General features: G+C 44.5%; 1 protein-coding gene across 3 annotated transcripts in view; it reads left to right on the top strand.

Annotated features, from left to right (window-relative positions):
• The window catches only part of LOC137633224 (titin homolog), an 83,515-nt gene that overhangs the window by 55,942 nt on the left and 13,028 nt on the right, over positions 1 to 14,545 (top strand). For all 3 annotated transcript variants that reach the window (XM_068365396.1, XM_068365397.1, XM_068365395.1), the window contains exons 12-15: positions 917 to 1,270; positions 11,211 to 11,365; positions 11,483 to 11,655; positions 13,269 to 13,386. In XM_068365396.1, the coding sequence (XP_068221497.1) occupies positions 917 to 1,270; positions 11,211 to 11,365; positions 11,483 to 11,655; positions 13,269 to 13,386 (800 nt within the window). The remainder of the gene's footprint in view (positions 1 to 916; positions 1,271 to 11,210; positions 11,366 to 11,482; positions 11,656 to 13,268; positions 13,387 to 14,545) is intronic.

Raw genomic sequence — 14,545 nt, 5'->3', positions numbered from 1 at the left:
CAATGGAACACACTACGATTTTTAAAGTGTAAAGTTGTGAAAAATGTTAAATATGATTGTTGATCTGACTTTATATGTTGTTTTTATTATATTAGGGTTCCTGGCTTTTTTAAGGTAAAAAATGGCCTGTCGTCTGTATTGCCCAAATTCTTCATATATATCCACCCATCCTTCTAACCTTTCTAATTCTTATCTGGGTATTATGAAGATGCCACAATGATATTTAGAAATTTTAAAGCCATATAATCAGTAGGACTTGTTTTAAAAATGATTTTTTTTTTCATCAGTAATAGAAGATTAATTATCATAAGATAGTATAGTTTGCACAAGTCATAGTGGGATAGGAATGAGGAAGAGTCAGAAAAATAGTAGATATAGAAGAAAGGTAAGTATACAGATGATTGTGGGAAGATAGGAAAGGATGAATAAAATCTCTAGGTGAAGACATACCTGAAGATGGTTAGCCAAAAAGGGCACAGGACAAGTTATATTTTATCTCCTAATGGGTAAAGCTGACATAAAAACATTGAGACAGGAAGTTATTAATGAGTTTTTTTTTTTAATAACATTAATTATTACACCATTGCCTGGATAACTTATTTTGAATCCTTAATATCTCCTTTGTATTGAAGATATGCTCAAATTTTAGCCCTGGAAGCAATATCACTTAAGCAACAGAAACATATCTCGCACACTGGGCATATTTTTATATAATGTTGATATTACTGTTTATAGCCCATGAATTCTATTTGTTCACTGTTGGATGGTTTTGGGTAGGTGTACTATACAGTAGTCCGAATTCTTATAGTCGAGTAACATTTGCCTTACTATGATAAATTTATTTTTGTATTGAAAGAAATCTTGGGAAGACTATCTTTTATGGTCTTGTTTTGAATGTTTGTAAATCTTTCCTCAGGATGAAATGGAGGCTGCAGCTGGTGCTGGAAATGCTGGCAGAGGCAAAGATATTGACAATATCATTCAAGCCAATAATGAAGAGGAGGAGGAAGTAGAACCTAAAGAAGAATGTGAAGATGAAGTTGAAAACAAAGAAAATGAAAAACCAATTGCTGAAGTTACCCAAACTGAAGATAGTAAAGCAGAAGAAAAGAAGGAAGAAAACGATGAAGAAAAGAAGGAAGAAAACGATGAAGTTAAAAGGGAACGAGAAGCAGACGATGAAGAGGATGAAGTTGCACCAAAAAGGAAAAAACAGAAACCCTCAGAACATGGCAGTGAAAATGATGAAGATTATAAGGAAAGTGACGAGGTTGGTTGATTAATTGTTGGCTTTACATGCTGCCATTCTCTTGCTTTACTCAGTTATTTTGTCATTAGGAAGGCAAAATCTTAAAAAAAAAGCTTGGGTGGACAATCCTTTACAGCGGTTATTTTGATGAATATATTCTATTACAAGAACACGTTGATCTGTACGTGAGTATTTCATTATAACCGCAACTGAGAATATGCGTTTTTGATTTTTAGATTTTGTAGCTTTTTCAATGAAACATTCCATGAACAGAATTTAAGATGAGAAATTTAGAATTTGAAATTATGTCTGTTATTAGCACTTAAAACATACTCTATAGGTATTATTTACATGATTTAAAAAAAAAGAAAGTAGAGATATTGAATTCACAAAATTGTTATGCAAAGTATTCACTGCTCACAGTACTAACACCTGAAATGTTTTGATATTGTTTGTTCTGTAGCTGGAATACAAATCTATTTATTAGGGGTATTACTTTCGGTGAAGCTGAAAGGACGAGCCATTGAAATTTTAGCGAGGGTTGACTACCCATCCCACTAGTTAGCGGGGGGTGGGGTAGCTTGCTACCGCTTCCACTCTCAAACCTCTGATTCAGCTCACTTTACCTTTGGCTGGGTTGTAGACTGGTTGTGACCGCTCTTCCTCCTCGCCTATTTTGGACTGCCATTCACTAGTCCACCGATCGCCGAATGCTAGCTCATCTTCCACCCATGAGAAATCAACAACTGGTCGCACAACAGCTAGGTAATTACCTCAATCTCCTTATTGATCAAGTAGCGGAAGGTTGAGGGCATTGTTACCCGGCTAAATTTAGTCTGCATGAATGAAATGGAATAACTCTTTTTTTTTTTTTTTTTTTTCTCCCATTCTACCCTCTTATGGGGAAAGCAGCAGCCTGGGTTCTCTGCACAAGCTGACCTCAACCACTGCCGGTAAACCATGCTCCCTTGTGTACCTAGTATATTGTCAATACTGTTTCGTTCCCATACCCTGGCAAGTTGGTATTTGGAAAGTCTTGGTCCAACAGTTTTTCCTACAAAGTCTCGGAATAACTTTTACCTTGACAGTCACACTGCTTATCTCAACACACGGCTTGCATAGGACACAGACCTTGCATAGCAGGTTTTAATGAGGTGTAGGGACTTCTTATATTTGGTGCCAACATATTCAATACTAAGAGCCCCGGGTAAAGCTAAAAAGCCAGATTGGCAGGGACGTCCACCCTCCTAATGGGTGAGTCAACCCTAATAAATGGCGTTGGTTTGTATTCCAGTTATGGAAAAACATGACATTCATAGATAATTTGTATTTGTTCCAACACAGAGTACTTACCTCTAACTACTTTCTTAGGAGTATTTGGGATCTCCTCCCAACCGACCAGAGTTTTGTGTAGTCTACCCTATACCCATTTTCTATGAGGGGTAACCTCAGGCGAAGTGATACGCGCCCTGGGGCTAACCCTGGGTCAGAGAGCATGCTTGCTCAGGTCTCGACCTCCAGTAAGTTTTCTGGTCGCGTCGCGATATCATCTCGCCGCTCTCCTTAATCCCAGTGTGACTCTGCGTCCCCAACCCCTTTGTGTCTCACGCTGTTCCCACGTGGTTCCTTTGTGCTTTTCCCTTTGCTTTCCCTGTGCGTTCTTGTGTCTCGTAGTGCTTCCTACTGTGTTATGGAGCATCCCCGCCATTGTCATGGGCCTATGGCCGGTAAATCGTGTGGAGCGTTTCTATCGAAACCGGAAGTAGACCAGCACTCCTTGTGTTCGTCGTGTAGGGGCAGTGTGTGTTCCCCTACCGCCACGTGTCTGGAGTGCATGTCCTGGAACGAGGTGCAGTGGGTGCGTTATGGCACCAAAAAGAAGAAGGCGACAAAGAAGTGGCCTAGGAAGTCGAGCATCGCTTCTCCCCTTGCTTCGCCGGGCGTGTCGTCGGGCCGAGCTTCCCTGCCACCCTCCCCTACCCAGAGTAGGGGACGAGGTAAGTCCGTTGCGGGGAAGAGGCCTGTGGCCCTTCCCCAGGAGTCTGAGCTGCAAGACAGTGGGGTTGTGGCATCTTTCCAGGCAAGTGTGGGGCCTGAGGGAGGGTCGGGAGTGTGTGTGTGTCCCTACTTCTTCTCCAGCTTCCTGGGCTTGTTTTTCAGGAACTTCTGCAGCCGAAGGTACCGCTGAGAAGGAACACTCGCCGACATTGGACCCCCTCGCGTGGGTACCCCCGAAGACACCCTTCAGGTCCCCGCTGAGAATGGAAGAGGGCTTCGGTTCCTGGTCCCCCACTGAATAGCATCCGCGCTCCCCTCCAGCGCCATCTGCTACGTTTCTGGACGTCTTCCTACAGGCCACGCCGCCGGTCGAGCGTCGAGGGATCCCTCCTACGTCTTCGAGGGAGTCGGCCCCGCCTAAACGGGCCTACAAGTCGTCGGGTTTGTCAGTCGAGGCTTTTTCCTGCTCCTCGGAGGACGAAGCCCGGAGAAAACACAGAAGGCATTGAGAGAAGTCCCGCAGGAGGCACTCCCATTCGCGCTCCCGCTCCAGGTCTCGCCACGGGAGAAGATGTTCCGGAACCCCCAGAAGGAAATGGAGGAGAAGTGGCTCCCCAGACGAGGAGTGGGTGGATATACCTCGCAGCAGACTGTTAGAGTTAGCAGCGGTCCCAGGCTCTTCAGGTTGGCGCCCTAGAGCCCGTTCTCCGGAGAGGTACTCTTCCAGTAGCAGATTCGACCGACGGAGGGAGTCGTCGTTCCAGGTCCCAGCAGACAGGCATAAGTCCGCGAAGGTTCCGGCTCCATCCGCCCAGCGGAGAGAGTCGCCCCTTCAGTCTGGCAGCCGCGTCCAGACCTCCAAGACATCCCTGAGCCGTCAGGATCGTAAAGGAAGGCTCCCCTCGTCGAGTAGACCCGCAGGCACGTGGTCCTCCGTGAGGAAGGATAGACCAAGGACGGAGGCCTCCGTCTCGACGGCTATGCCCATTCTTCAACCAGAACCCCAGGAGATGGAGAGGACCAAGGCCTTGGCTTCTCCCCATACGGAGGCCTCCGACGGAGGTACCCCGTCACATGCAGCAGTTCGTCCTGCGGATGGGCTGGACGATCAGGGGGAGGGCTCTGCAGCGGAAGTATCAGCCTATCGCAGAGTGATAGGCCTCATCCGGAGACACCACAGGCTCGACGAGCCCGAGCCCTCCTCCGAGGAATTCTGGCGGTCCAGTCTCAACAGACAGGCGGCTGCCCCCGTCCTGCAGAGACCCTCCCTGGCCCTTCCGCTAGCCAGGGATGTGAAGCTAGAGAGCCCACGTAGACAAGATTGTGGCCAACCACGCCGAGGCTCCCAAGAACCAGAGTTCCTCCAAACTACTGCAGGGCCTGAAGTCCCAGAGCAAGTTCTACCTTCCGGAGGGCCACCGTGCAGGCGCATGTACCCTGGAGCCTGCACTCGCCGTTTTGGGACAAGGAGCTGCGGAAGAGAGAGCCTCGTCAGAACCAATCTGTTTCTCTCCTGCGGAAGCCACCATGATGGAGGAGATTGCGAAGGACCTGGTGAACGTCTCCTCCTGGCTGGATTGGTGGGCGTCCAGGCATCGTTCGACCTCACGGTCCCAGAAAATCAGGCCTTACTCAAGGAGCTGATTAGCTCGGGAGGTAAGGCCCTGAAGTTTCTCTCATACCAGTCACTAGCACAGGCCGCCAACTGGGTCTTACGGAGGAGGGACACGGTCCTTAACAAGATAACCAGACCGCTCCCCGACAGAGAGGTGTGGTCCCTGAGAAGCCTAACCTTGTGGGATGACTCGATTTTCCCCCTGAAGGCAGCTGAGGAGTCGATTGAAAGGGTCAGAAAACTCAAGGACCAGGGCGATCCCAGACCTACCCCAGTGAGGAGGCCCGCGCACAGAAGGTCGACCTCCGATGTTCCTCCGCCATCTCAGGCTACTCCTAGCCAGACCAGGAGAGACACCCCTACTACGGCCTGGTCACAGTCCTCTCAGCCCTCCCGTAGGGGAGCAGCCTCAGCTCAATCCTCCTATAGGCCTTCGTATGCAACGTCCAGAAGAGGGCGTTCAGGCCGCGCCTCTAGGAGAAGATAGGGAGGGAGGCCCCCTACTCCTGCCGAAGCCTCAGGTGGGGGGGCCCCCTACTTCTGCCGAAGCCTCAGGTGGGGGGGCCCCCTACTTCTGCCGAAGCCTCAGGTGGGGGGCCCCCTACTCCTGCCGAAGCCTCAGGTGGGGGAATGCCTCAAACACTTTTGGCAAGCATGAAAAGACCACGGAGCAGACCCGTGGACTGTGGCAGTCCTAAAGGAAGGGTACAGGTTACCCTTCCCAGCGGAACCCCCACCTCTGATATCAGATCAGCAGGCAGGGTGGCTAGCCCCCAAGGCCCCCTTGAAAAAGACAGCCCTACAGGAAGAAGTCTCAGCGATGTTGGCAAAAGGAGCGATGGAACCATTCAAGGATCCTGGTCCGGGGTTCTACAGCAGGCTGTTCCTACTGGAGAAGGCGACAGGGGGCTGGAGACCGGTCATAGACCTCTCAGCCCTCAACAAATTCGTGTGCAAGACCGTCTTCAAGATGGACACTCCGAAGTCGGTCTTAGCGTCCTTGAGGGAAGGGGACTTCATGATGTCAGTAGACCTCAAGGACGCCTACTTCCAAATTCCAATTCAACCATCCAGCAGGAAGTACCTACGGGTGAAATGGGGTACCCAGACATTGCAGTTCAAGACCCTCTGCTTCGGGCTGTCCACAGCCCCTCAGGTCTTCACCAGGGTCTTCACGACGGTCTCAGCCTGGGCACACGAACAGGGCATTCGCCTGATTCGGTACCTAGACGACTGGTTGTTACTTTCAGCCTCAGAGTAAGTACTGAGGGAACAAGGCACGAAGCTTCTGCGGTTCTGCAACGTCTTGGGTATCATCATCAACCTGAAGAAGTCCCAGTTGATACCCTCCACCAGGATGACCTACCTCAGAATGGTTCTGGACTCCCGGTTGGCGAGAGCCTTCCCCTCCGCGGAGAGATTAGACAACCTAGACAGAGTCCTCCGCCCCTTCCTGTCGGACCAGCCCAGGAGAGCGAAGGACTGGCAGAGACTGATAGGACACCTTGTGTCATTAGAGAAACTGGTCCCCCAGGGCAGGCTGAAGCTCAGAGGGGTCCAGTGGAATCTGAAGGAGAACTGGAACCAGAGGGACTCCCCCCACAAGGTGATCCCAGTGTTCCCAGAGATGAAGGAGGTCCTAGAGTGGTGGTGCGGCAGGTCGAACACCCTCAAGGGATTGCCCTTCGCAGCCGACCCTCCGGAGATGCTCCTGTTCACGGATGCATCAAAGGAGGGGTGGGGTGCCCATCTGCTGGGACAGTCAGCAAGAGGGACCTGGACGAACGAGGAGAAAGCCCAGCATATAAACGTGTTGAAGATGCGGTCAGTACGAAGGGCGTGCCTGGAGTTCGTCCATCTACTCCGGGGGAATACCGTGGCGTTGATGTGCGACAACGCCACGGTAGTGGCCTACATAAAGAAACAAGGAGGACTAAGATCGAAGGAGTTGTGCATCCTCACGTTGGAACTGCTGGAATGGGCCGAAGTAGAACAGATCAGGATCTCGGCAAGGTTCATTCCAGGAAAAAGGAATGTCCTGGCCGACGGCCTCAGCAGGATGGGACAAGTAGTGGGTTCCGAATGGTCCCTGCACCCAGAAGTAACCAAAACCATCATTCTGAAATGGGGGTCGCCGGTGATGGATCTCTTCGCAACGAGGTTGAACGCACAGCTCCCCGTGTTTTGTTCTCCTGTCCCAGACCCAAGAGCGGTGTTCGAGGACGCCTTCCAACATCCCTGGGACAACCTCTACGTTTACGCCTTCCCCCCCTTCGGGATGCTCAGACAGGTCCTCAACAGAGTAAGAAGGGCGGACAACCTGTGGATGACTTTGGTAGCGCCCTGGTGGCCGGAGAGAGAATGGTTTGTGGATCTAAAAGAACTGGCACGACTTCCACCTTGGTCCCTTCCAGACATGCCAGACCTTCTTCGGCAACCACATTTCCAAAGGCTTCACGAGAACCCTTGGTCCCTCCGTCTTCACGCGTGGAGGTTATCAAGCGTCTCCTGAGGAAAGAAGGCTATTCGTCGGGGACGGCAGCGAGGATGTCAGGCTACCTGAGACGATCATCGGCAGCAGTCTACCAAGCAAAGTGGGCCACCTTTACTAAGTGGTGTGCCTCTAAGAACATCAGGCCCCAGAGGACCTCCATCCCGGAGATAGCGGACTTCCTGGTTTATCTCAGGGACGTGGCCAACATGTCCATCCCGGCCATCAAGGGAGTACGTGCTGCTCTGGGTCAAGTCTTCCTCCTGAAGGGCATCGATCTAGGATCCTCCAGACATCTATCGATGCTCATTAAAAGCTTCGAACAATAGTGTCCCCCGCAAGCCATTCGGGTGCCACAGTGGGACGTGGGCAGGGTTCTGAAGATATTGTCAGAGCCTCCCTTCGAACCCCTAAAAGACATTGTGGACAAGGATCTCATCCTCAAGACGGTTTTCCTATTGGCATTAGCTTCGGGGAAACGAGTAGGGGAGATACATGGACTGTCCTACAAGGTCTCTCACTCAAAGGGCTGGTGGGAGCTCACCTTCAGGTTCGTGCCATCCTTCGTTGCGAAGACCCAGAATCCGGCCGTGTGGGATCCCAGGTTTGAGGGGTTCTCAATACCAGCAATTCCTCGTTCGGACATCTCGAAGGACTTGCGTCTGTGCCCTGTCAGGGCCGTAAGGAAATACTTAGAGAGGACAGCCAGACTTCGGCCCGAGATCAAAAGTCTGTTTGTGGCCACGGGCCTGGAGAAGAAGCCAGTCTCGAAGAACATTATCTCCTTCTGGCTGAGGCAGGGGATCATCAGGGCCTACGGTAAAGCGGGTATCCCCCCGCCGGGAAAGCCCAGACCCCATGACATTAGGGGTCTGAGCACCACGTTAGCGTTCGAGAAGAATATGGCAGTGGGCCAAATCCTGAGAGCAGGCACCTGGGCTAACTAGTCTACCTTCACTGCTCATTACTTGAAGGACTATTCAAGAAAATCCCTGGACGGTTTCTCGTAGGTACCGTCGTTTCTGCGCTCCAAAATGTTTAAAGGTCTAGCCCCAGTGATAACCATGGGTAGGAAGTACAAGAGACACAGGTTCGTTCCTTAACCCCCTTGTTCTCCCCCCCCCCCTTTTTTCCGCTTAAAATGGTCTCGGATAGGACTCTGAGCCGTGGATACAAGGACCCCTACTTTGGAAGGACATGGCTCCTAGGATTTCTTGCAGAGGTGAGTTACTTAGACACTAAGATGAGTTTTTTGTGTAGTTTCCCCTATTCTCGTTTTTCCCTGGGGGTCATCAAGACCTAGCCTCCTATCTAGGTCTTTGGATTTATCTCAGCACGGTCTCAGAGGGTTAAGGCCACTCCCACCTCCTAAAGTATAAGTCTCCTAACGAAGTAGTTCGAGGTAAGTACTCTGTGTTGGAACAAATCACAAATTTTTAAGTAATTTGTATTTTTCCTAACAGTACTTACCTCGAACTACTTTCGGGTAATGGCCCGCCCTTCCTTCCCCGAGTGCCATATGGAATTCTTAGAGACCTAAAACTACCAAGATCTTACTGGAGGTCGAGACCTGAGCAAGCATGCTCTCTGACCCAGGGTTAGCTTCAGGGCGCGTATCACTCCGCCTGAGGTTACCCCTCATAGAAAATGGGTATAGGGTAGACTACACAAAACTCTGGTCGGTTGGGAGGAGATCCCAGATACTCCTAAGAAAGTAGTTCGAGGTAAGTACTGTTAGGAAAAATACAAATTACCTAAAAATTTGTGATTTTTCCTTACAATACAAACCTTTAGCTATTTATACAAACATACCCGCCGACCCTATCCTCCTTGAAGTCTTACCTCCAAGCAAAGTGAGCTGAATCACAGGTGTGTGTGTGTGTGTGTGAGTGGGAGCAGTAGCAAGCTAACCCCCTTGTCCCCCACTGAGTAGTGGGATGGGTAGTTGACCCTCGCTAAGATTTTAATGGCTCGACCTTTCAGCTTCACCGAAAGTAATACTCTTAATGAATAGCCAAATGTTTGTATCATTATGAAAAGTACAATTATCTACGAATTTGTCATTTTGATAAGCACTGTATGTGCAATTGAAAATGGGTGAAGGGGACTGGATTGCTTGGGGGAGGGCTTATTAAAATATTGCTGACATCAACTAAGTTCTGCTACCCCTTTATAATAGACCTAATAGGAAGTTGCTACAGAAAGTTTTGTAAATTTTTGATAATTTTTCAGTTTTGTTATTTTAGTGATTTTTAGATACGTTCCTCTGAAACTTAAGGGCCCCCTTAGTTTTAAACTAAATTTTGAATACTAAACCAATATATACTCAGATATTTTTGGACTATCAAAAACTGAACAGAGTATAGATATATATATAATGTATACATATATATACATACATACATATGTACATACACACACACATATATATATATATATACAGTATATATATATAATATATATATATATATATATATATATATGTATATAATTTTACTATTAAATTCTAAAATGGAAAAAATCATAATGTGAATATGAAAATGTGTCCACAGTTACTGATGCAGATTTTATCATTAAGAATTCCAAAGGTTTATAAATGATGATAATCGGATAACAAATAAAAAAAAGCCTTTCTGTTTTAAAGTCACTCATATACAGTACAGGAAAACTAGATTTGAATTGTAAATACATGTAAACCTCTATAATTACTCTAAAGCTTCAGTTTTGTTTTCTATGGTACTTGGTACCCTCACTTTCAGAGAGTTAAACTACTCTCTTGGGGCCCTGGTTCATGAGGTATTACCTCACTCATTGTTGCCAGGAAATACAGAACCTAACAGCATTATAGCCTGGGTCCCTCTTTCTACAGGTGAAACCATTATGTCCATAATCGGATTGCTCTCTTCATATCCAGTGATGTGAATCATTAGGAATTTCCACTTCATTTTCTTAAATATCTCTACTCATCCATTTTTTCATTGTCTTCATTTGACAGTTTACATACATCGTCATTACAACACTAATAGAATCAACAAATATATTTTCAGTAAAAACCTTGGCTGATATTGATCATGACTTGAGTCATGATCATCAACCACTGCTTTTTCTTCAATGATTTATCTTTGATTTTTCAATAATTTCCATGTATTTCTTTCTGTTATCCTTGCACAGCTTTTCTGTTTATATTCAGACATTTTCCAATACTTCTTGCAAGAAAAGCCTAAAAGGACATAAACAACAGAATAAAAACAATAGGGACTATCTGGCAACTTTCAAAGATAATTATAACAAAAGCATGCGCAGGTTTATGGTAACTAAACTATGTCTCAAGGTTTCTGGTTGTTTACACTTCATATCACTTGCTGCCATTTGACATTGGAAGGAAAATGTATTGTATAAGCTTTTGATTACTATGTCAAATTCATGTAAAGTAAAGTACAACGAAACGATAATCATATGATTTTTTGTATAATGAATACTTGTATAGAATGGTGATTTTTAGCTATTTATTGTTTATATTTAGCTTTAATACTTTGCGTCTGGCACCAAAACACGTGAAATTTAGTAAAGACAATTAAAACAGAATATCTATGTTTGCACACCCCAACACATCGCCCCCACCAAGCGAGCTGCTCCCCTTAAGATTAAAGAAATTGGAAATATTACATATATTTTACTTAGAAAAAGTTTGTTGATCAATACCCATGAAATGAATGAATTCCATTTGCAATGAATAATTTTTGTTTTTATATAATTAAGTCTTTGACAGCATTGAGTAACTGGTATCCAACTTTCATACAAAAAACTTATTCCATGTTGTATTTATTATGCCGTATTTATTTTTATGAATATTCCAGCATCATGAATCTGAATCAGAAGATGAGGAGGAAGTTAAACCAGTCCGAAAAAGAAGTAAGCCATATAATATGTATTTCAAAAAGAGACGACGCCTTACTGATCTTGATGCAGAGGACGACGATGATGCTAGTGATGAAGATTTTATGAATACAAGGTATATGTGCGTTATTTTACTTAGTATACTTTCTGAGTTTGTGGCTAGTGGAAATTTAATGTAATGCATTCAATATATATTATTTTTTTTTTATTGATTAAGTACATATTTCTACAGTGAAGACGAGGATGAGGAAAGTGAAGAATCTGCAATATCATCCTCATCATTAGCAACAGAATATGACAGTGATGACTCTGATGTCGTTGGCGGTAAACGAAGACGTAGTAGGCACGACATCCTTCCTTTGAGGAGATCAACACGTAATCGACAAAGTGCTCCATACGAAGAAGGTGAGCCTCCTAATTCATATTGTTACCATAATTGTGTGAATTTCAAAATGTTTATTGTATTAGGCTGCAATATATAACGTGAAATGAATATGGTTTGGTTTCAGTTGGCTATCACTTCATGTGAAAAAGCACGTAATTTTGCTGAGAATAACGCTATTACAGCAATAATTAGAATTGTTAAGTATACATACATATACCAAAGCACTTGTTAATTATACCCAATACATATCTGAGCATTATCTGTGCAATGCGATGTGCAGCTTGTCTAAGAATTTATAGAATTTATAGTGAGTGTGACCTAGATTCTGTTTCTTCTACTTACCCAATCCATATGTGAAAATTACCTGTGCTATGATAATTTCAGCTTGTTTAAAGATTTATGGAATTTATAGTGAGTGTGACTGAGAATCTGTTTCTTCTACTTTGCCAATCCATATGTGAAAATTACCTGTGCTATGCTAATTTCAGCTTGTATAAAAATTTATGGAATCTATAGGGAGTGTGACTGAGATTCTGTTTCTTCTACTTACCCAATCCATATGTGAAAATTATCTGTGCTATGCTAATTTCAGCTTGTTTAACCCTTTTACCCCCAAAGGACGTACTGGTACGTTTCACAAAACTCATCCCTTTACCCCCATGGACGTACCGGTACGTCCTTGCAAAAAACTGCTATTTAAATTTTTTTTGCATATTTTTTATGGTTTTTTGAGAAACTTCAGGCATTTTCCAAGAGAATGAGACCAACCTGACCTCTCTATGACGAAAATTAAGGCTGTTAGAGCAATTAAAAAAAAATATACTGCAAAATGTGCTTGAAAAAAAATAACCTCTTGGGGTTAAGGGTTGGAAATTTCCAAATAGCCTGGGGGTAAAGGGGTTAAAGATTTATGGAATTTATAGTGAGTGTAACTGAGAATCTGTTTCTTTTACTTACCCAATCCATATGTGAAAATTACCTGTGCTATGATCATTTCAGCTTGTTTAAAGATTTAGGGAAATTATAGTGAGAGTGACTGCAAATCAGGTTATAGAAGTTAGGCAATCTGTGATTAAGTTTGTATGCATCCTCATAGAATTTAGTGAATTAATTCTACACAGTCATAATTATTTCCCTTTTCAACAAAAGTAATGAAAACATTTCTTTTGTAGGACAAATTTTAAAGTTTATACTCAATTAATTAGCTCCTTTTGCTCTACAATTAGCAATGATTTGTACATTCAACCAGAATTTTTGTTGACTATGTTTTACTGTATGTCTCCATGTCAGTTTTTAGTATTTAATTAAATATTCAATAACTGGTAGATTTATATGATTTTTTAATATAGTTTTCAAAAGAAATTTTTTGTACAGAATTAGTTCTCACTATTGGCTGATTGAGCAGAGTTGATGCTAAACCCACAAAGATTGCCGAGCAATTTTAAGACATTCCAATATAAGAGAGAAGAAAAGTAGGGAAAATATATTAATTCAAGCAGAAAAGGTAATGTCCTATATACTACTTCTTTTCTTCTTTTTTCTCTTTATAGATCATTAGATCGTGTGGTAACATTTAGTCATGATTCTGGTTAATTGTGGTGTAATAATTATTGGCATCTATTTGTTATTGCAGATTCAGACGATGACAGGTGTTCAAAAAGGTCAAAGAAAAAGAAAAAGAGAAGAAGAAGTTCTTCCGAAGAGGAAGAATCATCCGAGAGTGACACAAGCTACAAACGAAAAAGGAAGGTGTAAGTATTTTAACATAATAATTTTCTATATACTATTTTATGTTTGCTGACATGAGTTTTAAGATAAGTAAACCCCCCATACTCCTAGCACCTTGTCGTTGGTTGGGGGGCTTCAGAGAGCGGCTATTTATGTTGAAGTGATAACTTAACCCTAAATAGTTGCTCTAGACTAAATTAGCTAGGCTTTCTTACCTCTTACCCGCTCCCTTTTCTCTCCTTATTCTGTCGGATTGGATTAGTTTTTCATGATGACCCTTGTATGATTTTGATTATGATTTGTTCCTGCACAAATACAAACCTTCGTTCTTTATGTAGAAGAGATGATTCAGCGCAAGCTAGTTGAGCCATAAAAACTTCAGGGCTAGATGTCAGTGGCCCCCGCTAGTTAGAGGGTTAGAGGGAAGTTAAACCAACCCACCCGTTCACACTCGCTCAGTAACTAAGCTCACTTTTGATTTGGGCTTTTATGCAGAAATTCACGTTCCTCTTTCCCGTTTTACTTTATTTTTATTAACTGCTTGTAATAACTTTCATTTCTTATACTTTTCAGGTGTGTTTCTAGTTTGAGGACTGCAATCATGCAGGTTTGTCCTGGCATATTGGGCCACTCTTGCAATACCTTTATGACAGCTAAGAAGATGGATCCTCACCGACTTTGCCCTTCATGCAGACGACATCATTGCCCGGAGCTTCTTGTAATGAGTGTCGGGAGTGAAAGATATCCTTCCAGTGGGAGAGGTACAATAGATGTAAGAAGAAGTATCTTAGAGATTCTTCGCCTTCAGGTTCATCCTCGATGTCGAAGAAATCTACATCTTTCTTCTGCAGTTAGTTCTCTCCCACCTGCCTCTTCTTTTTGTTTAATCCCCAAACAACCTTCTGGTCAGGAAGACCTCGTTCCTTCCTTCTAGTGAAGCAGCGGTGGCTTCTCCTTGAAGGCAGTCTAGCTCTTTTGATTCCTTGTGTCAGCTGTGGCCTTCTTGGTGCTTTAGAGTTCTCCCATTAAGGATCAGCTTATGGTGTTGACAGTATAGGCACAGCGGGAGCGCACATCTGTCTCTGCAGGGGTTGACTTTGGCCTTACCCCATCTGGAGCCATTAGAGGGTAGTCCCTTTCAGCCAGTATCGTGCCCTTACCAGAAACATCCTCAGCTGTTAT

This window comes from Palaemon carinicauda, chromosome 42 (assembly GCF_036898095.1).
Source record: "Palaemon carinicauda isolate YSFRI2023 chromosome 42, ASM3689809v2, whole genome shotgun sequence".
In the NCBI taxonomy this organism is placed as follows: domain Eukaryota; kingdom Metazoa; phylum Arthropoda; class Malacostraca; order Decapoda; family Palaemonidae; genus Palaemon; species Palaemon carinicauda.
Note: the sequence above shows the minus strand (reverse complement) of the source record. Positions and strands in the feature narration are given on the sequence as shown.